This window comes from Salmo trutta, chromosome 32, assembly GCF_901001165.1.
Source record: "Salmo trutta chromosome 32, fSalTru1.1, whole genome shotgun sequence".
NCBI lineage: Eukaryota > Metazoa > Chordata > Actinopteri > Salmoniformes > Salmonidae > Salmo > Salmo trutta.
Genome location: NC_042988.1, coordinates 5379239 through 5406008, shown reverse-complemented (window position 1 = coordinate 5406008; position 26770 = coordinate 5379239). Strand labels below are relative to the sequence as shown.

The 26770-nt window shown below is 43.9% G+C and overlaps 1 protein-coding gene and 1 long non-coding RNA gene across 2 annotated transcripts; both read right to left on the bottom strand.

Annotated features, from left to right (window-relative positions):
- Nucleotides 1–18882: 18882 nt before the first annotated feature.
- LOC115170872 (heme-binding protein 2) lies at nt 18883–21476 on the bottom strand. The gene is made up of 7 exons (XM_029727206.1): nt 21380–21476; nt 20908–20967; nt 20669–20750; nt 20143–20263; nt 19896–20035; nt 19486–19649; nt 18883–19376 (listed from the first exon to the last, which is right to left on the bottom strand). Coding segments are annotated over exons 1-7 (648 nt in total). The 5' UTR covers nt 21382–21476; the 3' UTR covers nt 18883–19297.
- Nucleotides 21477–25465: 3989 nt separating this feature from the next.
- On the bottom strand, nt 25466–25923 carry LOC115170873 (uncharacterized). The gene is made up of 2 exons (XR_003871104.1): nt 25824–25923; nt 25466–25704 (listed from the first exon to the last, which is right to left on the bottom strand). It is a non-coding gene; the product is annotated as an uncharacterized LOC115170873 (long non-coding RNA).
- Nucleotides 25924–26770: the final 847 nt, after the last annotated feature.

The window sequence follows — 26770 nt, the reverse complement described above, 5'->3', positions numbered from 1 at the left end:
GAGGGGAGAGGGCGGTAGCCAGAGGTTCCTCTTTGACAGGTGTGGCTGAGGAGGAGGAGGAAGGGGGTGGTAACCCCAAACCAAGAGAACCAGGCTCCAGCTTGACCCTGGAGGTCTTGGGGGAGTGTGGTGAGCGAGGTGACCCAGCTTTAGGCCTCTTGGCTGGGGAGGCTTGGTGGGCGGAGGGGCAGCTGTGCTTGTTCAGACACACGGAGCAGAGAGGATTGACAGGTAGACACACCTGTTTACCAAACCCCACCAGCAACCAGTTGATCTCACTCCATAGATCCCTGTGTCGGGGAAGAGAGAGGAAGATCATCAATCACCATCCCCGTCTTCATCAAAATCATGTCAGACAGAAATCACAAGGCCAAATGTTTCCCTTTCCTGCTGTAAGGGATCTGATTGGTGGTGTGGTCCAGTGGTGTGGGGGCTGTGCTTTGGCAAAGTGGGTGGGGTTATATCCTACCTCTTTGGCCCTGTCCGGGGGTTTCATCGGATGGGGCCACAGTGTCTCCTGACCCCTCCTGTCTCAGCTCCAGTATTTATGCTGCAGTAGTTTATGTGTCGGGGGGCTAGGGTCAGTCTGTCACATCTGGAGTATTTCTCTTGTCTTTTCCGGTGTCCTGTGTGAATTTAAATATGCTCTCTCTAATTCTCTCTTTCTCTTTTTCTTTCTTTCTCTCTCTCGGAGGACCGGAACCCTAAGACCATGCCTCAGGACTACCTGGCCTGATGACTCCTTGCTGTCCCCAGTCCACCTGGCCGTGCTGCTGCTCCAGTTTCAACTGTTCTGCCTGCGACTATGGAACCCTGACCTGTTCATGTGCTACCTGTCCCAGACCTGCTGTTTTCAACTCTCTAGAGACAGCAGGAGCGGTAGAGTTACTTTGAATGATCGGCTATGAAAAGCCAAATGACATTTACTCCTGAGGTGCTGACCTGTTGCACCCTCGACAACCACTGTGATTATTATTATTTGACCCTGCTGGTCTATGAACATTTGAACATCTTGGCCATGTTCTGTTATAATGGCCACCCCTCATATCCTGGTTCCTCTCTAGGTTTCTTCCTAGGTTTTGGCCTTTCTAGGGAGTTTTTCCTAGCCACCGTGCTTCTACACCTGCATTGCTTGCTGTTTGGGGTTTTAGGCTGGGTTTTTGTACAGCACTTTCTGACTTCAGTTGATGTAAGAAGGGCTTTATAAATAAATTTGATTGATTTCCTGCTGCTTCCATTTGTTGGGGCAGTATTCTGTAACGTATACCCTGGGAATCTGGAAGCAAGTGCAGGTGGTGAGTTTAATAATAAACGAAACAATACATGAACCAAGCGAAGCGTACGAACATGAAACAACATCAATACTGCCTGGGGAATAAACCTAAGTGAGTGCCAGATATAGGGGAGGTAATGAGTGAGGAAATGGAGTCCAAGTGTGCCACATCATGAGGAGCAGGTGTGCGTAATGATTGATGCCAGGTGCGCGTAATGATGGTTGACAGGACCGGTGGTTTAGTAAACCGGCGACGACGAACACTGGAGAGGGGGAGCAGGGGTAGATGTGACATCCAAATAAATGCGTCACAGAGTTCAAGTAACAGACACATCTCAACATGTTCAAAGGAGACTGTGTGAATCAGGCCTTCATGGTCGAATTGCTGCAAAGAAACCACTACTAAAAGACACCAATAAGAAGAGAAGACTTGCTTGAGTCGAGAACATGAGCAATGCACACTAGACAGGTGGAAATCTGTCCTTTGGTCTAATGAGTCCAAATTTGAGATTTTTGGTTCCAACCGCTGTGTCTTTGTGAGACACAGAGTAGGTGAATGGATGATATCCGCATGTGTGGTTCCCACCGTGAAGCATGGAAGAGGAGGTGTGATGGTGTGGGGGTGCTTTGCTGGTGACACTGTCTGTGATTTATTTAGAATTCAAGGCACACTTAACCAGCATGGCTACCACAGCATTCTGCAGCGATACGCCATCCCATCTGGTTTGCTCTTCGTGGGACTATCATTTGTTTTTCAACAGGACAATTACCCAACACACCTCCAGGCTGTATAAGGGCTATTTGACCAAGAGAGTGATGGAGTGGTGCTTCAGGTGACCTGGCCTCCACAATCACCCAACCTCAACCAAATTGAGATGGTTTGGGATGAGTTAGACCGCAGAGGGAAGGAAAAGCAGCCAACAAGTGCTCAGCATATGTGGGAACTCCTTCAAGACTGCTGGAAAAGCATTCCAGGTGAAGCTGGTTAAGAGAATGCCAAGAGTGTGCAAAGCTATCATCAAGGCAAAGGGTGGCTACTTTGAAGAATCTAAAATCTATTTTGATTTGTTTAATACTTATTTTGGTTACCACATGATTCCATATGTGTTATTTCATAGTGGTGATGTCTTCACTATTATTCTACATTCTAAACGCACTACCCTCCCCAGTGCCCCCTAAAAAAAAAACTCCCTAAAGCAAAAACAAAGTTTAACAATCCTCCCCTATTTTAGTTATCTAGCTAGCTAGCTAGCTCTTCCCCAGGTGTTTCAACCTAGCTAGCTAGCAACCTACCTAATGCCCTTTTTATAATTGTTATAGATAATATAAAAATATTAATTTCCCCCTAGCATCTAGAGCTGGCTAGTATGGCAAGCCAGGTAATAGTACAGTAGCTAGAATGAATGCAATGTGTGACAGTAATGTTAGCTATATGGGCAACATTAGCTAGATAATTCAGTGATGAAACCCCGAAGGAATGACATCACATCAGAAACAGGTGTATAGCAAACCTGGAATTACTGAGTCTACCAGTACAGATATCCTTTTGTCTTTGAAGTGCATTAGCAAAAGCTTTGTCCTTTCTTTATAACAAAATGCAATTTACCACTTGGCTGTCTATTATATCTCCCTGTCACAGGTCCTACAAGGCAACACCACCTTATAAGATTGCCTGCTGCAGTTGTTCGAGAGAGTTTTCAGTGGAACATGCAGCATGGAGAAGACCAGCAAGGGGACCTTCATCAGTATCATGCAGACATGCCCTCGCTGTGATTATTCCTATGAATGGAACAGTCAGCCAGATGTTGGCAAGTATCCGGCCAGCAACCTTCACCTGTCAGCGGAAACAGCTTTCACAGGCTCATCATTTACTTCATTACTTTGATGCATTTAATAACCCAATTGGGAAACATCATTTATGCAAATTGACATTATTTGTTGCTTATTTTTTACTTCTTAGATGCATATAATGTCCAGGGCTTAATCTAGCCTGGTGGAACCAGCCTGATCGCTGTGTTCACATTCTATTTCACTTCACATTTTATGATATCTGAAGTAAAATAGAAAGGTGAACGCAGCGATAAGGTTGGTTCCACTAGGTTAATCATAAACACCATTTGACAATGTAATCCAGACTGACAGACAGGCTTTATACTGATGTCTCTCAATAGAGAGAGACCTGGCACTCAGCATTAACATTTTACTAGACAACTTTTATTGTATTGTTTTTTTAAAATGTATTATTGAATTGAATGGTATCAGTCAATATGGGGAGGGAGAAACTCTGTGCATTCCGCACCAGGATCCAAGAACTGTTTTATACGGGACACCATACAGGAAGGTATGACAACTGGCATGTTTGCCAAGGTAGCCCCATTACCACCAGACAAAATGCAGATACGCACAGTACTTGTATCGGCTGGGAATGACAATGAAATATGTATTGTGTAAAGGGTAATTTATTCTACATGGACCTATTACTACCTTTTAGTTATCAAAACATTTAGTTTAGAATATCTACAGAAATTCAGCAATTACATTGTTCTCATATAACTCTGTAGGTTACTGACCTATTCAAAGATTCCTCCGGTATCTCACCATACATCTGCCTGTAGTTATTGAACTTAACCTGCAGGAGGTTTGTTTGTTGGGAAGAAACACCCAAATAAAACCACACCTCAAGCCAACTCATGTTCGGCTTCTGTCATGGTCGCCAGCATTTCTTGAGGAGCAAGTCAAAAAACGAGTCCAAATCAGGGGGTGCTGTTCCCCTTCAAGGTAAGGGTTAAGGTTAGGGAAGGGTTAAGAGTTAATGGTAGGGACATCCCAAGGATCCCGGATAGCACTAACCTTATGAGAACAGGACAGTGGCTGCATGTCAATAATCTAAAGTGGCTTCCTCTCCTTATCTTCTCTTGTTCATCTTTATTCATGTGAAAATGCTAGATAGGTCAAAATAATACAGTTCTCATGTCAGTTGAGATGAAAGGAGACAAAGGGGGAAGCGGTTGGATGTCCTGAGATGCATGTCTTTCAGTCATTGGGGATGGGGGGTTGCTTGGGAGAGGGTTGTGTGGTATTTTATTGTGCACAGGGGAGGGTAGTGCATTTTGTTCCTGGTTTACATTTGCAGGCTTTACTATATAATTTCCTCCATCTGCTTGCATGGACCTACTGTCACACCCTGATCTGTTTCACATGTCTTTGTGAATGTCTCCACCCCTCTCCAGGTGTCACCCATCTTCCCCATTATCCCCTGTGTATTTATACCTGTGTTCTCTGTTTGTCTGTTGCCAGTTCGTCTTGTTTGTCAAGTCAACCAAGTTTTTGTTCTCGGCTCCTGCTTTTCCTAGTCTCTCTTTTTCTTGCCCTCCTGGTTTTGACCCTTGCCTGTCCTGACTCTGAGCCCGCCTGCCTCAACACTATGCCTGAGCCTGCCGGCTGACCTGTACCTTTGCCCCACCTCTGGATTATTGACCTCTGCCTACCCTGAGCCTGCGTGCTGTACGGTACCGTTGCCCCACCTCTGGTTTACTGACCCCTGCCTGCCTTGACCTGTCTATTGCCTGCCCCTGGTGGATAATTAAACCACTGTTAATTTGATATGTCTGCATCTGAGTCTGACCTTCATACCTGATACCTACAACAAGTCAAGGTGTTTTGGTACTTCCCTTATGCACTACACTTTTCTGTGCACTAACTTTTATTATAAACTGGATGGTTCGAGCCCGGAATGCTGATTGGCTGACAGCCATGGTACAGTGTCTTCGGAAAGCATTGACACCCCTTGACTTTTTCCACATTTTGTTAAGTTACAGCCTTATTCTAAACTGGATTAAATTGAAGAAACAACATCCTCAGCAATTTGCACACAAAATGACAAAGCGAAAACAGGTTTGAGAAATGTTTGCAAATGTATAAAAAAATGAAAATGAAATATCACATTTACATAAGAATGAAGACCCTTTTCTATGAGACTCTAAATTGAGCTCAGGTGCATCTTGTTTCCATTGATCATCCTTGAGATGTTTCTACAACTGGATTGGAGTCCACCTGTGGTAAATTCAATTGATTGGACATGATTTGGAAAGGCACACACCTCTCTATATAAGGTCCCACAGTTGACAGTGCATGTCAGAGCAAAAACCAAGCCAGGAGGTCGAAGGAATTTTCCGTAGAGCTCCGAGACAGGATTGTGTCGAGGCACAGATTTAGGGAAGGGTACCAAAAAATGTCTGCAGCACTGAAGGTGCCCAAGAATACAGTGGTCTCCATCATTCTTAAATGGAATAAGTTTGTAACCACCAAGACCCTTCCTTCATAGAGCTGGCCGCCCAGCCAAATTGAGCAGTCGTGGGAGAAGTGCCTTGGTCAGGGAGGTGACCAAGAACCTGATGGCCACACTGACAGTGCTCTAGAGTTCCTCTGTGGCAATGGGAGAACCTTCCAGAAGGACAAACATCTCTGCAGCACCGAACCAATCAGGCCTTTATGGTAGAGTGGCCAGACGGAAGCCAGTAAAAGGCACATGACAGCCCACTAGGAGTTTGCCAAAAGGCACCTAAAGACTCTCAGACAATGAGAAACAAGATTCTCTGGTCTGATGAAACCAAGATTGAACTCTTTGGCCTGCATCACAAGCGTCACATCTGGAGGAAACCTGGCACCATCCCTACGGTGAAGCATGGTGGTGGCAGCATCATGCTGTGGGGATGTTTTTCAGCGGCAGGGACTAGGAGACTAGTCAGGATCGATGCAACAATGAACGGAGCAAAGTACAGAGATCCTTAATGAAAACCTGCTCCAGAGCACTCAGGACCTCAGACTGGGGGTGAAGGTTTACCTTCCAACAGGACAACAACCCTAAGCACACACAGCCAAGACAACGCAGGAGTGGCTTCAGGTCAAGTCTCTGAATGTCCTTGAGTGGCCCAGCCAGAGCTCGGACTTGAACCTGATCGAACATCTCTGGAGAGACCTGGAAAAAGCTATGCAGCAACGCTCTCCATCGACCCTGACAGAGCTTGAGAGGATCTGCAGAGAAGAATAGGAGAAACTCCCCAAATACAGGTGTGCCAAGCTTGTAGTGTCAAACCCAAGAAGACTCGAGGCTGTAATTGCTTTCAAAGGTGCTTCAACAAAGTACTGAGTAAAGAGTCTGAATTCTTAGATAAATGTGATTTCAGTTTTTTTATACATTTACAAACATTTCTAAAAACCTGTTTTTGCTTTGTCATTGTGGGGTATTGTGTGTAGATTGATGGGGGGAAAACTATTTAATCAATTTTAGAATAAGGCTGTAAGGTAACAAAAAATATATACTCTCCGAATGCACAAATATACACACAGTACAAAGATTAATAAAAGTGACTGGGATTGCACAATAGTCGTATTATAGGGTCGACATAGATACAGACACATTACATAGATACAGACATGTTTATAGAGTTGCAAGCTTGATGTAGTCATTGTGTCAGCGTATATGAGCGGAGATGAGCAGTTTGAAATCCAGTTCAACGCTCATGGAGGCGCTCCATGTCCTTTCCTATATATTTTACCTCTTGGTGATGTCATTCGGAAACATAATGTTAACTTTCACTGCTATGCGGATGACACACAGCTGTACATTTAGATGAAACATGGTGAAGCCCCAAAATTGCCCTCGCTGGAAACCTGGGTTTCAGACATAAGTAAGTGGATGGCTGCAAATGTTCTATTTTTAAACTCGGACAAGACAGAGATGCTTGTTCTAGGTCCCAAGAAACAAAGATCTTCTGTTGAATCTGACAATTAATCTTGATGGTTGTACAGTTGTCTCAAATAAAACTGAAGGACCTCGGCGTTACTCTGGACCCTGATCTCTCTTTTGACGAACATATCAAGACTGTTTCAAGGACAGCTTTTTTCCATCTACGTAACATTGCAAAAAATCTGAAACTTTCAGTCCAAAAAATTAATCCATGCTTTTGTCACTTCTAGGTTAGACTACTGCAATGCTCTACTTTCCAGCTACCCAGATAAAGCACTAAATAAACTTCAGTTAGTGCTAAACACGGCTGCTAGAATCTTGACTAGAACCAAAAAAATTGATCATATTACTCCAGTGCTAGCCTCTCTACACTGGCTTCCTGTTAAGGCAAGGGCTGATTTCAAGGTTTTACTGCTAACCTACAAAGCATTACATGGGCTTGCTCCTACCTATCTTTCCGATTTGGTCCTGCCGTTCATACTTACGCTTACGCTACAGTCACAAGACACAGGCCTCCTTACTGTCCCTAGAATTTCTAAACAAACAGCTGGAGGCAGGGCTTTCTCCTATAGAGCTCCATTTTTATGGAATGGTCTGCCTACCCATGTGAGAGACGCAGACTCGGTCTCAACCTTTAAGTCTTTATTGAAGACTCATCTCTTCAGTAGGTCCTATGATTGAGTGTAGTCTGGCCCAGGAGTGTGAAGGTGAACGGAAAGGCACTGGAGCAACGAACCGCCCTTGCTCTCTGCCTGGCCGGTTCCCCTCTCTCCACTGGGATTCTCTGCCTCTAACCCTATTACTGGCTTACTGGTGCTCTTCCATGCCGTCCCTGGGAGGAGTGTGTCACTTGAGTGGGTTGAGTCATTGACGTGATCTTCCTGTCTGGGTTGGCGCCCCCCCCTTGGGTTGTGCCGTGGGGGAGATCTTCGTGGGCTATACTCGGCCTTCTCTCAGGATGGTAAGTTGGTGGTTGAAGCTTTCCCTCTAGTGGTGTGGGGGCTGTGCTTTGGCAAAGTGGGTGGGGTTATATCCTGCCTGTTTGGCCCTGTCCGGAGGTATCGTCGGATGGGACAACAGTGTCTCCCGACCACTCCTGTCTCAGCCTCCAGTATTTATGCTGCAGTAGTTTGTGTCGGGGGGCTAGGGTCAGTCTGTTATATCTGGAGTATTTCTCCTGTCTTATCCGGTGTCCTGTGTGAATTTAAGTATGCTCTCTCTAACTCTCTTTTGGAGGACCTGAACCCTAGGACCATGCCTTAAGACTACCTGGCCTGATGACTCCTTGCTGTCCCCAGTCCACCTGGCTGTGCTGCTGCTCCAGTTTCAACTGTTCTGCCTGCGGCTATGGAATCCTGACCTGTTCACCGGACGTGCTACCTGTCCCACACCTGCTGTTTTCAACTCTCTAGAGACAGCAGGAGCGGTAGAGATACTCTGAATGATCGGCTATGAAAAGCCAACTGACATTTACTCCTGAGGTGCTGACCTGTTGCACCCTCGACATCCACTGTGATTATTATTATTTGACCCTGCTGGTCACCTATGAACATTTAAACATCTTGGCCATGTTCTGTTATAATCTCCACCCGGCACAGCCAGAAGAGGACTGGCCACCCCTCATAGCCTGGTTCCTCTCTAGGTTTTCCTAGCCACCGTGCTTCTACACCTGCATTGCTTGCTGTTTGGGGTTTTAGGCTGGGTTTCTGTACAGCACTTTGAGATATCAGCTGATGTAAGAAGGGCTTTATAAATTTGATTTGATCCTACAGCTCCACTAAAAACTGCTCCATGCTCACAGTACAAAAAAACCGAACGCTCCAAATTCGTTGCATTCATTCAAATCCCAATTTAACCAACACCCATCTATTTTTGGACCTACCCAATGTCCGCATCCACCTCCCAGACCACCGGTGCCACTAAGCAGGAGGCTGGAAGTATGGGAGTGGGATCGGTGGACCATTCCTCGGTGCGTCAGCCTTAGTGTTCCGGGAACCTGGGATGTACGAGATCGTAAACCGAAATCTCGTAAAGAACATCGCCCACCTGGCTTGACGAGGGTTCAGTCTCCTCGCCGCCCGGATGTACTCCAGGTTACGGTGGTCGGTCCAGATGAGAAAAGGGTGTCGCGCCCCCTCAAGCTAATGTCTCCACACCTTCAGGGCTTTTACCACAGCCAGCAATTCCCTGTCTCCAACATCATAGTTACGCTCCGCCGGGCTCAGCTTCTTAGAGAAGAAAGCACAGGGGCGAAGCTTCAGGGGCGCGCCCGAGCGCTGTGATAGCACGGCTCCCACCCCAGCCTCGGACGCATCCACCTCCACTATGAATGTCAAAGAGGGATCCGGGTGCGCCAGCACTGGAGCATCGGTAAACAGAGCCTTCAGCCGACTAAAAGCCCTGTCCGCCTCCGCCGACCACCGCAACCGCACCGGACCCCCCTTCATCAGTGAGGTAATGGGAGCCGCCACCTGCCCAAAGCCCCGGATAAACCTCCAGTAATAATTGGCAAACCCCAAGAACCGCTGCAAGAACCGCTGCAATTACGCACGGCAGAAATGCGGTCACATTCCATCACCACGCCGGATGTGGAAATGCGATACCCAATGAAAGAGACGGCTTGTTTGAAGAACTCACATTTCTCAGCCTTGACGTATAGGTCATGCTCCACCAGTCGCCCAAGCACTTTGCGCACCAGAAACACATGCGCGGCACGGGTGGGGGAGTAGATCAGAATGTCGTTGATGTACACCACCACACCATGACCTAGCAGGTCCCGGAGAATCTCGTCCACAAAGGATTGGAAGACAGCGGGAGCATTTTTTAACCCATACGGCATGACGAGGTACTCATAATAGCCAGATGTGGTACTAAATGCAGTTTTCCACTCGTCCCCATCTTGGATACGCACCAAATTGTACGCGCTCCTGAGATCCAGTTTTATGAAGAAGCGCGCCCTGTGAAATGACTCCACCGCCGTGGCGATGAGAGGTAGCGGGTAACTGAAACCCACTGTGATGGAATTTAGACCTCTATAGTCAATGCACGGGTGCAAACCTCCCCCCTTTTTCTTCATGAAAAAGAAGCTTGAGGAGACGGGTGATTTGGATGGCCGAATGTATCCCTGCCTCAAGGACTCAGTGACGTATGTTTCCATAGCCACTGTCTCCTCCTGAAACAGAGGATACACGTGACTCCGGGGAAGTACAGCGTTCACCTGGAGGTTTATCGCACAGTCTCCTTGACGATGAGGTGGTAATTGAGTCGCCTTCGTTTTACTGAAGGCGATAGCCAAATCGGTATACTCTGAGGGAATGTGCATGGTGGAGACATGGTCTGGACTGTCCACCATCGTCGCACCGATGGAAACCCCTATACATCTGCCCGAGCACTCCCTCGACCACCCCTTAAGAGCCCTCCGTCTCCACGAAATCTTAGGGTTGTGAGTGGCTAGCCAGGGGATCCCTAACACCACCGGAAATGCCAGGGAATCAATAATAAAGAGACTGATACTCTCCTTATGACCCCCCCCCGCATTCCCATGACCAGTGGCACAGTAACCTCCCTGACCAGCCCTGACCCTAGTGGTCGACTGTCTAAGGCGTGCACGGGGAATGGTTGGTCTAATTGAACCAGGGGAATCCCTAACTTACTGGCGACCCCACGGTCCATAAAACTCCCCGCCACGCCTGAATCGACTAGCGCCTTAAGCCAGGAGTGAGGGGAAAATTCAGGAAAGGAAACTAACCCATACATATGACTGACAGGGGGCTCTGGGTGAGACTGGTGCTGACTCACTTGAGATGTCGAAGGAGTGCTCTGCCTGCCGTCTGGACTCCCGGGCGAGCTCCTCCAGCACCGGTCGGCAGTGTGCCCTCTGTAACCACAGTGGATGCAGGAGGTGGCTCCCCCTCCAGTCTTCCTGGCTGCAGCCCCCCCTATCTCCATAGGCGTGGGAGCAGGAGGGTTAGGAGGTGGAACTAGCAGGGCCCGGTTCGGACGCCCGCGGGCGACCAGAAGGTTGTCCAGTTGGATGGACATATCTATTAGCTGGTCCAGGGTGCTTGTTGTGTCCCGACAAGCTAGCTCCCGGCGGACGTCCTCCCTCAAACAACAATGGTAGTGGTCTATCAGGGCCCTCTCATTCCACCCCACTCCAGCCGCCAGGGTACGGAACGCCAAAGCAAAGTCCTGCGCGCTCCTCGTCTCCTGTCTCAGGTGAAACAATCGCTCACCCGCCGCTCTCCCCTCCTGGGGATGATCGAACACTGCACCGAAGCGGTGGGTGAACTGGCCGAGTCCGGACTGTCCCAAACTGCGTTGCCCCAGGCCAGGGCTCTACCCGTGAGACACGAGACGAGGACGCTGACACTCCTCTCCTGGGGGAGGAGGACGGACGGTTGCCAGGTACAACTCCGACTGGAATAGGAAACCCTTACACCCAGTGGCCGTCCCATCGTACTCCCCCGGGGGCGCGAGTTTAACCCCACTGGAACCGGGTGATGTCGGCGCTGGTAGTGGCACTGGCTGTTGGGCAGCCGCGTTCGACGGGGTGGGAGCGCTTCTGTCCAGGCTCTCCAGGCACGCCAAGACTTGGTCCATGGCGTTGCCCAGACGATGCAGGATGGCGGAGTGTTGAGCCACCCTCTTCTCCATGGACAGGGTCGAGGCTGCGTCTCCTGCTGACTCCATAAGGGGTGCGTGATTCTGTCAGTGTTCACCAGGAAACAGGAGGGTCGAAGTCAGACGCAGGAGACTCAAGTCCGTGAACACACAAAAAATATTTATTATATATCCACACGTTGCCCAGAAAACAGGTAAGGCAGGGCAAAGCAAAACAAATGCCCAAAACAAACAGCCCGCACACAGCTTAGGGACGCAGTCCAAAACACGCTGCACTGAAACCCACAGGCAGAGGAATAAACACCTGTACCTCAAACACGTAACACCTGACAACAAACAATCACGCACACAACACAAACTACACAGAACGACTAAATACCCTCCCCCACTAATGAACTAATAAGAAACAGGTGCCAACTAAACAAGACCTAACCAACAGAAAATAAAAAAAGGATCGGTGGCCGCTAGTAGGCCGGCGACGATGACCGCCGAGCGCCACCCGGGCGAGGAGGGGCGCCACCTTCCGTCAATGTTGTGACACTTACAATGTTTATTAATCCAAAGAGAACGGTCGTGGACAGGCAAAAAGGTCAAAACCAGATCAGAGCAGGAGGTACAGAGTGGCAGACAGACTCGTGGTCAAGGCAGGCAGAATGGTCAGGCAGGCGGGTACAAAGTCCAGAAACAGGCAAGGGTCAAAACCGGGAGGACTAGAAAAAGGAGAATGCAAAAAGCAGGAGAACGGGAAAACCGCTGATTGACTTGGAAACACAAGACGAACTGGCACAGAGAGACAGGAAACACATGGATAAATACACTGGGGAAAACAGTGACACCTGGAGGGGGTGGAGACAATAATGAGGACAGGTGAAACTGATCAGGGTGTGACCGTATAAACACTCCAAATAGGTCAGGAGCCAGACAAGAAGCCTAAGAAGGAACAAAAATGAATTATTTAGACAATATTACTTCAACCGAGGTAAAGACAGTTTCTGGTTGGATATTCGACAGATATTCGCCTGTTGTTTTCCTTACGTCACCAACAGCAGTTAGGGACCGTCAACATAGTGACAAATCAAATTTTTCACATTTCAATAGCTCTTTAACCATTACTCCTAAAACTTTCAAAACGGGTTGTAGCTAACCCGATGGCATAGACATACATTGCACACACTTTTTTTTGTCTATTTAAATCTCGCACTATTTTTATTTTTTTACATTTTTTAATTTCAATAGGTCTTTGGCCATATGACCTACTGACTTCAAACAAGCTTCAGAATGTACACTCAGTGGGCCTACACATTGCACACCCTTTAGTTTGTTCATTTTCATCTCACACGGTTTTACATGAATTTCTCAATTTCAGATTTCAATAGCTCCTTGGTCATGTGACCGACTGACTTCAAAGAAGGTTCAGAATGTCCACTCAGTGGGCCTACACATTGCATACGCTATAGTTTGTCCATTTCATCTCACATGTTTTTACATGAATTTTTCAAATTTAAAAATGTCATTAGTTAGTTTTCGTCAATCAAAAAAACATGGGACGTATTAAAAAAGGCCACAGAAACTCGGAATCAGATATGTGGAATAAAGGTGGAGGGAGAGAGGCAGTTTTGCAGGCCTTCATTTTACATGGGTGTTAAAAAAATGTTTTTGATGTGAATAAATGGTCCAGCCTCGCAATAGCTATCTTTCACATGGACACTGAAAAGATCCACAAATGGCTGTATATGATATGGATCAAGGACAGGAGAGGTGTTCGAACAGAGGTGCTTAACCTGTCTGGGCTAGGGGGCAGTATTTTCATGGCCGGATGAAAAATGTACCCAATTTAAACAGGTTACTACTCTGGCCCAGAAACTAGAATATGCATATTATTAGTAGATTTGGATAGAAAACACTCTGAAGTTCCTAAAACTGTTTGAATGGTGTCTATGAGTATAACAGAACTCATATGGCAGGCAAAAACCTGAGAAAAAGTCAACCAGGAAGTGGAGGATCTGAGAATTGTAGTTCTTCTTTCTAGTCCCTTTTGAAACTACAGTATCTGTGGGGTTATGTTGCACTTCCTAAGGCTTCCATTGGCTGTCAAAAGCCTTCCGAAAGTTGTTTCAGCCTTCCCCTGTTACTGGGCAGATCATAGGAGCTCAGTTACTGAGTGGACTGCCTGTGGACAAAGGGATTGGATATGCGTGATCACGCAAGCACGCTGTTCCTTCTTTTCTCCTTGAATGAATACGCTATTGTCCGGTTGGAATATTATCGCAATTGTACGTTAAAAATACCATAAAGATTGATTTTAAACAGCGTTTGACATGCTTCTAAGTACAGTAATGGAACATTTTTACTTTTCGTCTCTGGTACCGCGCTCGCGGGTTATGCCTTTGGATAGTGCTCTGAACGCACGAACAAAACGGAGGTATTTGGACATAAATATGTATTATTTCGAACAAAAACAACATTTCTTGTGGAAGTAGCAGTCCTGGGAGTGCATTCTGACGAAGATCAGCAAAGGTAAGAGAATATTTCTAATACTAATTCTGAGTTTAGGTTGCTTCGAACTTGGCGGGTGTCTGTATAGCTCTCTGTGATGGCTGAGCTATGTACTCAGAATATTGAAAAATGTGCTTTCTCCGTAAAGCTTTTTTAAAATCTGAGACAGCGGTTGCATCCAGGAGTAGTCTATCTATAATTCTTTAAATAATTGTTATATATTTTGTAAACGTTTATGATGAGTATTTTTGTAAATTGATGTGCACATTCACTGGAAGTTTTGGTGGGAATACATTTTCTGAACATCACGCGCCAATGTAAAATGCTGTTTTTGGATATAAATATGAACTTTATCGAACAAAACATACATGTATTGTGTAACATAATGTCCTAGGAGTGTTATCTGATGAAGATCGTCAAAGGTTAGTGCTTCATTTAGCTGTGTTTTGGGTTTTATTGACACACGTTCTTGCTTGGAAAATGGCTGTGTGATTATTTTTCTCTATGTACTCTCCTAACATAATCTAATGTTTTGCTTTCGCTGTAAAGCCTTTTTGAAATCGGACAATGTGGTTACATCAAGGAGAAGTGTATCTTTAAAATGGTGTAAAATAGTTGTATGTTTGAGAAAGTTGAATTATGACATTTTGTTGTTTTTGAATTTGCCGCCCTGATATTTCACTGGCTGTGTCCCGCAGGTGTCCCACGTAGCCCATAGAAGTTAAAGGAAGGCGCACAGGTAGGCCTCATGAAAACCAATGTTTCATGTGTTCTTTTTATTCACAGTAATAGGCAGGGATTTGTCAGTCACAGTGAGCTTGATAACGTGAAGGAATCCTTTTCATAGCATCACTTTCATATACTGTACATTAACACAAATCCTTCTACTGTGAGTATTAGCACGCAGTTTACATAACCTGATAATGACTTAATATTTGAGTGCATTCACAACAAGTCACTGAAATGTTTTGTACTTATTTGAAGTAAAGTGTCTGACATGTTGGAAAATATTAAAGGTCTACAATTTATGTATAATTTGTCAATATTCAATTTTTATTCGTTGATTTACTGGCTACCATTACTGTGGTTACATGTTCAGTATATGTATTGACCAGCAAACCCACTGCAGCCTATCTTACTAGCTCACTCTCCATCCCTGCTTTGGACAATTAATAACATGACTCTCGTACTTTGCCCTTTTCCTTTATGGTTGATATTAACGATGAAAGGAGAGATCTGTCTCTCTCCTATTGTGTACCGCTGTTAAATACTAAGGAAAAATAAAAACAGGGAAAATAAGTACTTAGAACTACCAATTATTATAGATAAATATTACAGAAAAGGGTAAACAACACTGGACTGAACCCCCTAATTGTCAAACTAATATTAATCTACAACAATATAGAAGATACATGACTAGAGGTTATGCAATATGGGTGTATATCCACTGCATGCTTCTTAGGTGTGTAATTGACATGACCAAGGAGCTATTGAAATGAGACAGTTTGAAAAATGTATGTAAAAAAAACGTGTGAGATGAAAATTAACAAACCTAAAGGGTGTGCAATATAGAAGGCTAGACAGTGGACATTCTGAATCTTGTTTGAGTCAAGTAGGTTACATGACCAAGGAGCTATTGAAATTCGAACGTAAAACAAGTTTGTACTTTGTTTATGCTCCCTAACTAATTCAACTAGGAATACAAAATGCTGCTCACATTTCCACATATTTATTAGCTTTCAAAAGTGAATTAATGTCCAAATCGTAAAAATGTTGTGTGCAATGTTTCCAACATCATGCCACTTATTTGGAGTCTGTGGCTCAAGTGGTTTGAAAGCTATTGAGGTTTGAAAGCGCGAATATCCAATTTGAAACTGTCTTTACCTCGGTATTATTTCAAGGCTATAGCCTACAAACAAATACATTCTTATTAGTGCCTTTGAATTCATTTTTAGAAACACGAGTTTGGCCAGTCTGTGGCTTCACCCTTGCAGAGCCACTGGGGATACTAAACACCCTTTTTGGCCACTCTTGCCAGGCTGGGCAAAGATGCAAAGTTGTTTATCTTTTATTTTTCTATTGGTAGGCCTAAAGATTTTTATGCAAAATAACCCAATCAAAACGGAACGCTCCTTGAAAGTGGGAATATGCCAGGCCTATTGGGCCAAAAACTATAGATAATAGCACGAAACATTTAAGAGATCAGATTTTTGGTTGATAGAACCTTTGCTACAATGACACACTTAGTTATCTACCCACCTCATTCCTTTCTTTTAGCATGTGCACATAGTAAGTACACCATCATACTTTTGGGATAAGTGTCTTTTCAGATTCCACAATTTAGTTGTTGATGTTTCATGTAGCCAGTGTAACTGCCATATCCCGCGCGTAAAACACTGACATCCGGTCTATAACCTAACAGTTTAGCACCATACCAGCAGGTGGCATCCAAGCCTTACACATAACAGTGGACACTATCGCCGCACTCCCTCTCTTGCGCTTGGTCATCATCTTTGTAAGTCTCCTTGATTTAGCGCCTGTGTGTTTTATTAGTTTCTTTATGAAAATATTTAGCGAACTCCATGACAGTATCCAAAGCAATTGGCAGCACACAAGTAGACTACCAATGAATTCTGGAGCTGGCATGCCATGAGCTTCTGAAGTGAGCGCTACATGGAGCGGGCGAAACTGCCGACTCTACAGCCTTTGAGAATCTCGCTCCAGTGAAATTGGACACGCTCAGCTCCTCGCCCTACTCCAGCTCTGCTCCACTCACATACTCTGCACTGCATGCAAGAAATATGGGACCAAATACTGTGTTTTTGAGACAAGATGCGTGGGCATATAGGCAGACGTTGCAATTGGAGGATGCATTTTATGCACTTCTTCTATAACGATGTTCAATCTGTCAGTACAAACTTTGATTGAGAAAGGATGATGTCATTGACATTATTTTTGCCCTCCCTCACCTAAAAAAAGAGCAGTAAGTACACCACTGCGCTTCGGCTATAGAAGGTGGTAGCGCAGCCTCTGAATGTCATAGAGACAAACCAAAGATCTCTTATATGCATCCGAGTCACGCCTTGCCCTGGCATTTTACAGCTTGTTTCTAGCATAAAGCATTGTGGTCTAAAGCCTCGTTATAGATCGTTTTATATAATCAGGTCCATTTCATTTGTATTAAAATCAATGATATCAGTAGCAAGCTTTGGACCCAAGAAGAGTAGCTGCTGCCTTAGAATTTTTTTTTTTTTTAATACCTCAGACCCTCCATATCATCTTCAGCTCTCGCTCTCAAACTGAACAGGACATGAGTAGGCCTGGTCCGCTTGCACAGATTTTGCTTTTTTGTTGTTGAAATTGACTCCACTCTTGAGGTACCACCATACACAGCACAGTCATTGGTTAGGCAGCACAAAGCGGTTTACATCTGCAAGAGCAGGGCAGGCCAGAGTTCATGATTGGGAATGCCTATCCATTGCAGTGTGTAATGCAGTGTACACTCAGAAAAAAGATGCCAAGTAGAACCATACAGGGTTCTTCAGTTTGTCCCCATAGGGGAACCCTTCTATCTAGTTTCTTGAAATAACCCCCTGTACATGGTTTTACCTAGAACCCTCTATGAAGGGTTCTACCAATAACCATTTTATGATCTAAAGGTTCGCCCTACAACCATCTATGAAGGATTCTACAGCCCAATGAAGATTGAATATAGAGACGACCTCAATCATTTAAACTGGAGAACTCATCTCAGTAACGGGTGGAATAAATCCAATTACTAACCAATTGGATTAGTTTAGAAAACGGTATGTTATTTATCTTTGTGTAGCATAAAATTAATCAACGGATCAATGTACAGTACATGCAAAAACACAGATATTACAGTAAAACAAACAATTCAGAAAATCTCCCTGAAAAAGAGCATGCTGGGAAATATTATATATGGTTCCATACAGAATCCTTCTTGCCTTCCAAAGAATCATCAAAGAACCCTTTCTTCCAAAAATGGTTCATAGGATGTTAAAGGTTCTAGGTAGAACCCTTTGACTGATAAAGAAACCTTGTCTTCCAACAAGGGTTCTTCTGATCAAATTGGTTCTTGGTTGAACCTTATTCCTCAGTAAAGAACCCTTTTTTCTAAGAGTGTACTTACTTGTGATCTGTATTTGAGATGTTTTCTTAGAACATGCCCCGAGTGGCAAAAAAGTGATGTAATAGTGGTCTTGGGTCGGGCACCACTGAAGAATAACAAAGAAATTAGATTTTTATGGCTTTCAAATATGACTTCACTGTGTTTGTGAAAGGAGTGACTGAAATAAAACCACAACAACGCCTAGCACCTTACCGTTGTACTTGGCTTTCTTGCATTGACTCTTGCACTTGTCTTTTCTTCCAAGCACTGATTTTGCTGACAGCTGCCTTTTTTTCTTTTTTTTTTAGGAACGTTTGACTTACTATCACTGTTCTATGTGGTTGTTGTACCTTAAGGTTAATGCACTAACTGTCAGTCGCTCTGGATAACAAGGTTCTGCAAAATTACACAAATGTAAAATTTCATTTGTAATGTTCATTATAATCTCTCATGGACAGACTATGTAACAAATATGGTTTCTGACGCAATTACCCAAGATTTTATGTTCATTATAATCGTACTGTATTCACCACCACTTGAGTTTGACCAAAGAGCTGGAGAGGATTTGTTTGGCATATATTTAAGGAAACAAACTCAACACAGACAAAGTTTCAAATCATGTTCAACATTGAATGTAGTAGTTTATGAAAAGTAACTTCCCTTTTGACAAACAGATTTTAGTACAAATGTATCCCTGTCTACATCTACATTCACCCCACATCGTTAGAACATGTCAATATGTACAGAGTTCGAATTATGGGGCTGGGGGGTTGGGCAAGGCACCTCCCTAACAAACTGAACCCTGAAGAAGAATGAGCAAATTCTAAGATGTGTATACACATACAGTAATATGTGGCATATTGATTTTGGATTATAGTGCCACCAGATCAGAGACACATATCTTAGTTAACATCTTTGTTGCCCCCAAACCACATTTTCTCAGATGTTCTCAGTCGACCATGCACCTCCCATTGGTCCTCCTCAAAGTGGTTATGCCAGACTCAGCAGTAGTGGAGGAGGATGTTTAGGAGGAGGTAGGGCACACAGGCTCTCCCTCAACCATGTACCACACCTCGTTGTGCCTATTCAGAATCTTCATTGGGCTGTAGGACACACACAAAATATTAAAGTATGTTTGAAAAAAGTATTTTGGTGGAATTGGGTTGGATGTTGAATATGAGTATATTGAAGGATTTGTATCCGTGCTCTCACCTGTCATATCCCACAGCATAGTGGTAGTCTTTGTTGTAGGTGGCCTGGACTTTGTCTAGGTCCCTTTTCAGCAGCATGGAGTTTACTCCGGATGTCAAAGACATCATCCATCCACCGTAGCTCCTCACGTACACGTTCATGTCTGGCGTCTCTGTAAAATACACCTGTACGGGGAAATCACAATGACATCCACATTGTTAACCAGCGGTCTTTAAAAAAACATGACATACTTGACATGGGTTCAAATGGTATTTGTGTTCTTTTTAATATTTTAACTGCGCTCCATTAAACTTTTCTTGCACAATGGCACCAATAGAATAGTCCCAAAACTGCAAACCCCGCCCATCTGGCACTCTAGAAAAGCTGCATAAGGTGTAGGGTCTAGGGGTCTATTTGAGATTGGGTCTTACACTCTCATCAGTGGGTTGGGGAGGAGTCATCTGATAGTCAGACGGCAGGAGGAAGCTGAGGGTGAAGACAGACGACTGCCACAGCCTCTTCTTCTCCTCGATTTTGACAGTCACCGGAGTTGTCATGTCAATGTTGACGCCTATAGGAAAAATTTGCATCCACACACACACAAATAGATTAATACGCACAAACACATGCACACATGCACGCATGCACGCACACACATACACACAAAAACACACACACCAGCCTCGTTGGATCCGGTGATGTATTTGAAGAGTCTCCCGAAGGCAGTGTACGTGGCCTTGTCCATGAAGTAGCATTCCTCTTCTGTCGACACCCATTTCACCGAGTCATAGTGGCGCACCTGTAACACAGACACAAACCTTCACTCAGAGTCCTGTGTTGGAGAGTGTATTGAGTTACGGATGTTGGATGCAGGGGGAGCAACTTTGGTGTCTAGGTCCAGTAGAAAGGGGTGGGAAGCCTGGTTTCTGGGGCTTGGGGACTTGTCAGGTGGATGGCACCTTGGTAGCAGGGTGGGAATTGGGGGAAGCTCCTGTTTTACGCATGCAGGTACAATTCGTCTGTTTTTAAAATGTTATGGAAAATGAAATTATTATTATCATGTTGATAAATGATATTCTGATGAAAATGGATTTCATCTGCAACCCTGACAGAAAGCTAAACAATAATAAAAAAAATGTGGTCACAAATAACACCCATGAGTCCGTTTTATGTGCCGTTCATTTGTGCTTCACAATGAACTCACCTCATAATCGTCATTCTTGCACACCAGATCATACAGCAGACATTCCCTTGACTCGGTACAGAAGCTAGACTCAGAGGAGTTCCTATAGGGATCAGTGGAAAACAAATCAATCATGGAAAATAGCAGTAAATATTGCACAACATCATTATTCAATATAGATATTCAAACAGCGTGGGATTTCTGAAACGTGTGGTTACAATGTGAGGAAAGTAATAACATGTGTATTATAACTTCTTTACCCAATTCTGGCTTCAGCAGTCAAGATGAGAAGCAAGCCAACCAACCCTGAAAAATAAACCCTGAAGTACACACAAACAGTCAGTGTCATCACATTAAAAACCTAAAGTACACACAAACAGTCAGTGTCATCACATTAAAAACCTAAAGTACACACAAACAGTCAGTGTCATCACACTAAAAACCTAAAGTACACACAAACAGTCAGTGTCATCACACTAAAAACCTAAAGTACACACAAACAGTCAGTGTCATTATTAAAAGTACAAACCGCCAATGACCACATCACATGAAAAATCTATTATTCAGACATCAATACTCACTATTGCAATATACTGTAATACTTTAAGACAGTTTCCAAATTATGTTACTACAACTTTCAATTTCTGTAGAAATCATTCTCCCTTTAATAATTAACACCATCACAAGTCAAATGAAACATATCAAAGCAATGAGACTATCATTTCTACTTACATTGTGCTGAGTGTGTCTTTTAAATCAGCTCAGTTCAGATGCATCCACTGGTCTGAGGGAAATGCTTGCAGAGAAACTATTTATACCAACTGAGGGTTATGAAAGAAATCCTGGACCCCTTCCCAAAACTTGCGAGACACACCCACTTCATTGCAGAATGGCCCGGGGGCCTCAACAAATATGTGCAATGGGCTTATTTAACCAGCTGAAGAGAAAACCAGGTGGTTTATAAATGTGTGTGCCAAGTTAGATAATGTGAGACGATCAGTCTTGATGTGTCTTTGAAAAAGAGTATAGGATAATGAGAAAGAGGCTGTGACTAGATCCGTCACTTGTAGTAGACTGTTATATATTTCTTTTTGATAAATAGAAAGTCTGTTTCGCAATAACAGCCTGGCTGCCACGTTTAGAGGAAATAAATAGCACTTGGATGTATGCAGTTTGTTCACTGAGCACTGCTGGGTCAACTTTACCAATCACTAGTGAGGAATGGAGTAAGAAGCCTTGTTTATGACTGCTGCTAACATGGACCCTTTGTCCTGATATGGTATCTGACGCAATTACCCAAGATTTTATGTTCATTATAATCATACTGTATTCACCACCACTCGAGTTTGACCAAAGAGCTGGAGAGGATTTGTTTGGCATATACATTTGAAGTCAGAAGTTTACATACACCTTAGCCAAATACATTTAAACTCAGTTGTTCACAATTCCTGACATTTAATCAGAGTAAAAATTCCCTGTCTTACGTCAGTTAGGATCACCACTTTATTTTAAGAACGTGAAATGTCAGAATAATAGTAGAGAAAATGATTTATTTCAGCATGTATTTCTTTCATCACATTCCCAGTGGGGCAGAAGTTTACATAGAATCAATAAACTTGGTTGCATTGCCTTTAAATTGTTTAATTTGGGTCAAACTTTTCGGGTACCCTTCCACAAGCTTCTCACAATAAGTTGGATGAATTTTGGCCCATTTCTCCTGACATAGCTGGTGTAACTGAGTCAGGTTTGTAGGCCTCCTTGCTCAAACACGCTTTTTCAGTTCTGCCCACAGATTATCTATAGGATTGAGGTCAGGGCTTTGTGATGGCCACTCCAATACCTTGACTTTGCTGTCCTTAAGCCATTTTGCCACAACTTTGGAAGTATGCTTGGGGTCATTGTCCATTTGGAGGACCCATTTGCGACCACGCTTTAACTTCCTGATTGATGTCTTGAGATGTTGCTTCAATATATCCACATCATTTTCCTGCCTCATTATGCCATCTATTTTGTGACATGCACCAGTCCCACCTGCAGCAATGCACCCCCACAACATGATGTTGCCACCCCCGTGCTTCACGGTTGGGATGGTGTTCTTTGGCTTGCAAGCGTACCCCTTTTTCCTCCAAACACAATGATGGTCATTATGGCCAACAGTTCTATTTCTGTTTCATCAGACCAGAGGACATTTCTCCAAAAAGTACGATCTTTGTCCCCATGTGCAGTTACAAACCGTAGTCTGGCTATATTATGGTGGTTTTGGAGCAGTGGCTTCTTCCTTGCTTAGCGGCCTTTCAGGTTATGTCGATATAGGACTCGTTTTACTGTGGATATAGACACTTTTGTAACTGTTTCCTTCAGCATCTTCACAAGGTCCTTTGCTGTTGTTCTGGGATTGATTTGCACTTTTCGCACCAAAGTACGTTCATCTCTAGGAGACAGAATGCGTCTTCTTCCTGAGCGGGATGACGGCTGCGTGGTCCCACGGTGTTTATATTCGCATACTATTGTTTGTACAGATGAACGTGGTACCTTCAGGCGCTTGGAAATTGCTCCCAAGGATGATCCAGACTTGTGGAGGTCTCCAATTTTTTGTTCTGCGGTCTTGGCTGATTTCTTTAGATTTTCCCATGATGTCAAGCAAAGAGGCACTGAGTTTGAAGGTAGGCCTTGAAATACATCTATACGTACACCTCCAATTAACTCAAATGATGTCAATTAGCCTATCAGAAGCTTCTAAAGCCATGACATCATTTTCTGGAATTATCCAAGGTGTTTAAAGGCACAGTCAACTTAGTGTATGTAAACTTCTGACCCACTGGAATTGTGATACAGTGAATTATAAGTGAAATAATCTGTCTGTAAACAATTGTTGGAAAAATTACTTGTGTCATGCACAAAGCAGATGTCCTCACCGACTTGCCAAAACAATAGTTTGTTAACAAGAAATTTGTGGAGTGGTTGAAAAATGAGTTTTAATGACTCCAGCCTAAGTGTATGGAAACTTCCGACTTCAACTGTACAGTCGTGGCCAAAAGTTTTGAGAATGACACAAACATTAATTTTCACAAAGTCTGCTGCCTCATTTTGTATGATGGTAATTTGCATATACTCCAGAATGTTATGAAGAGTGATCAGATGAATTGCAATTAATTGCAAAGTCCCTCTTTGCCATGCAAATGATGTGAATCCCCAAAAAACATTTCCACTGCATTTCAGCCCTGCCACAAAAGGACCAGCTAACATCATGTCAGTGATTCTCTCATTAACACAGGTGTGAGTGTTGACGAGGACAAGGCTGGAGATCACACTGTCATGCTGATTGAGTTCAAATAACAGACTGGAAGCTTCCAAAGGAGGGTGGTGCTTGGAATCATTGTTCTTCCTCTGTCAACCATGGTTACCTATAAGGAAACACGTGCCGTCAACATTGCTTTGCACAAAATGGGCTTCACAGGCAAGGATAGTGCTGCCAGTAAGATTGCACCTAAATCAACCATTTATCGGATCATCAAGAACTTCAAGGAGAGTGGTTCAATTGTTGTGAAGAAGGCTTCAGGGCTCCCAAGAAAGTCCAGCAAGCGCCAGGACTGTCTCCTAAAGTTGATTCAGATGCGGGATCGGGGCACCACCAGTACAGAGCTTGCACAGGAATGGCAGCAGGCAGGTGTGAGTGCATCTGCACGCACAGTGAGGTGAAGACTTTTGGAGGATGACCTGGTGTCAAGAAGGGCAGCAAAGAAGCCACTTCTCTCCAGGAAAAAGATCAGGGACAGTGATATTCTGCAAAAGATACAGGGATTGGACTGCTGAGGACTGTGGTCAAGTCATTTTCTCTGATGAATCCCCTTTCCGATTGTTTGGGGCATCCGGAAAAAAGCTTGTCCGGAGAAGATAAGGTGAGCGCTACCATCAGTCCTGTGTCATGCCAACAGTAAAGCATCCTGAGACCATTCATGTTTGGGGTTGCTTCTCAGCCAAGGGAGTGGGCTCACTCACAATTTTGCCTAAGAACACAGCCATGAATAAAGAATTGTACCAACACATCCTCCGAGAGCAACTTCTCCCAACCATCCAGGAACAGTTTGGTGATGAGCAATGCCTTTTCCAGCATGATGGAGCACCTTGCCATAAGATAACTAAGTGGCTCGAGGAACAAAACATCGATATTTTGGGTCCATGGCCAGGAAACTCCCCAGACCTTAATCCCATTGAGAACTTGTGGTCAAACCTCAAGAGGCGGGTGGACAAACAAAACCCACAAATTCTGACAAACTCCAAGCATTGATTATGCAAGAATGGGCTGCCATCAGTCAGGATGTGGCCCAGAAGTTAATTGACAGCATGCCAGGGCGGATTGCAGAGGTCTTGAAAAAGAAGGGTCAACACTGCAAATATTGACTCTTTGCATCAACTTCATGTAATTGTCAATAAAAGCCTTTGACACTGAAATGCTTGTAATTATACTTCAGTATTCCATAGTAATATCTGACAAAAATATCTAAAGACACTGAAGCAGCAAACTTTGTGGAAATTAATATATGTGTCATTCTCAAAACCTTTGGCCACGACTCTCCAAAGAGCTGGAGAGGATTTGTTTGGCATATATTTAAGGAAACAAACTCAACACAGGCAAAGTTTCAAATCATGTTCAACATTGAATGTAGTAGTTTATGAAAAGTAACTTCCCTTTTGACAAACAGACTTCAGTGCAAATGTATCCCTGTCTACATCTACATTCACCCCACATCGTTAGAACATGTCATGAGCAAATTCTAAGACATATGTATACACATACAGTAATATGTGGCATATTGATTTTGGATTATAGTGCCACCAGATCAGAGACACATATCTTAGTTAACATCTTTGTTGCCCCCAAACCACATTTTCTCAGATGTTCTCAGTCTACCATGCACCTCCCATTGGTCCTCCTCAAAGTGGTTATGCCAGACTGAGCAGTAGTGGAGGTGGATGTTTAGGAGGAGGTAGGGCACACAGGCTCTCCCTCAACCATGTACCACACCTCGTTGTGCCTATTCAGAATCTTCATTGGGCTGTAGGACACACACACACACACACAAAATATTAAAGTATGTTTGAATAAAGTATTTTGGTGGAATTGGGTTGGATGTTGCATATGAGTATATAGAAGGATTTGTATCCGTGCTCTCACCTGTCATATCCTACAGCATAGTGGTAGTCTTTGTTGTAGGTGGCCTGGACTTTGTCTAGCTGCCTTTTCAGCAGCATGGAGTCATATTATTTTGTAAGAATAGCTGTCAAATAATTAGCATACAGGGAGGCACCAGCTAGTCTGGTCACAATGCGGACACAATGGACGGATAAGAGACACATTTTAATACAGTTGGTAAGATCACGAAACTCACATGTCAGCGCAAACAAGGATTCAGTGTACTCCTACTGATGACCCTGTCGGTGGTGTTTCACCTATTAAAGTAAATATAATTACACTGCATTGGTATGATATTATTCTCTGATATTAAATCAATTAAAGACTTCATCAGTTTTCTTTATTATTTGTCTGGTCCAACCATCACCATCACTTCATTTTAACATGTTTATGTGTCATTACGTGTCAATGAGGGATCAATTGGTTAAAAAAACGTCTTTAATGTGAAATGATGATGTCATTATAATGTTGAGTGAAATATCAAATACGCATTGGACGAACATTTCCTAATTCATATCAAACCATATTCCCCACCTATAAAAACAGACAAGACAGCACTTGCATGACCCTAAGAGTTCAACTTTGACCCCCACAAAGTAAATAACTCTGGGGTGTATCTCAATAGTCTAAAATGTCCTCCTCTCCTCGTCTCCTTCCCTTCTCATGAGCTGATCTGAAGCTGAACACTGTAGATAAATACAAAATGGCATTCCTCACTGTGAATTTGATTTCATCTATCCCAGGTCTTTCACACCAGTGCAGGAAAAGAGATGAGAAAAAGGAAGCCACTGAATGGATGTGATCATGGAATGAACACTGCCCTAGATAAAAAATATAAAAAATCCTCCCCATGCAAAGTCAGGCCCGTTTGTATTGGAGAGATGCCCAGTTGGGGTCAATGCCATTGAGAGGGTTGTTGTTTAACCCCC

Excerpts from the sequence above, each read along its gene's own strand:
- LOC115170872 (XM_029727206.1), bottom strand. Across the intron at positions 20,036-20,142 it reads CACCGGATCCAACGAGGCTG|GCGTCAACATTGACATGACA; the intron begins GTGTGTGTGTTT and ends TTTTTCCTATAG. Across the intron at positions 19,377-19,485 it reads TATGCTGTGGGATATGACAG|CCCAATGAAGATTCTGAATA; the intron begins GTGAGAGCACGG and ends TGTGTCCTACAG.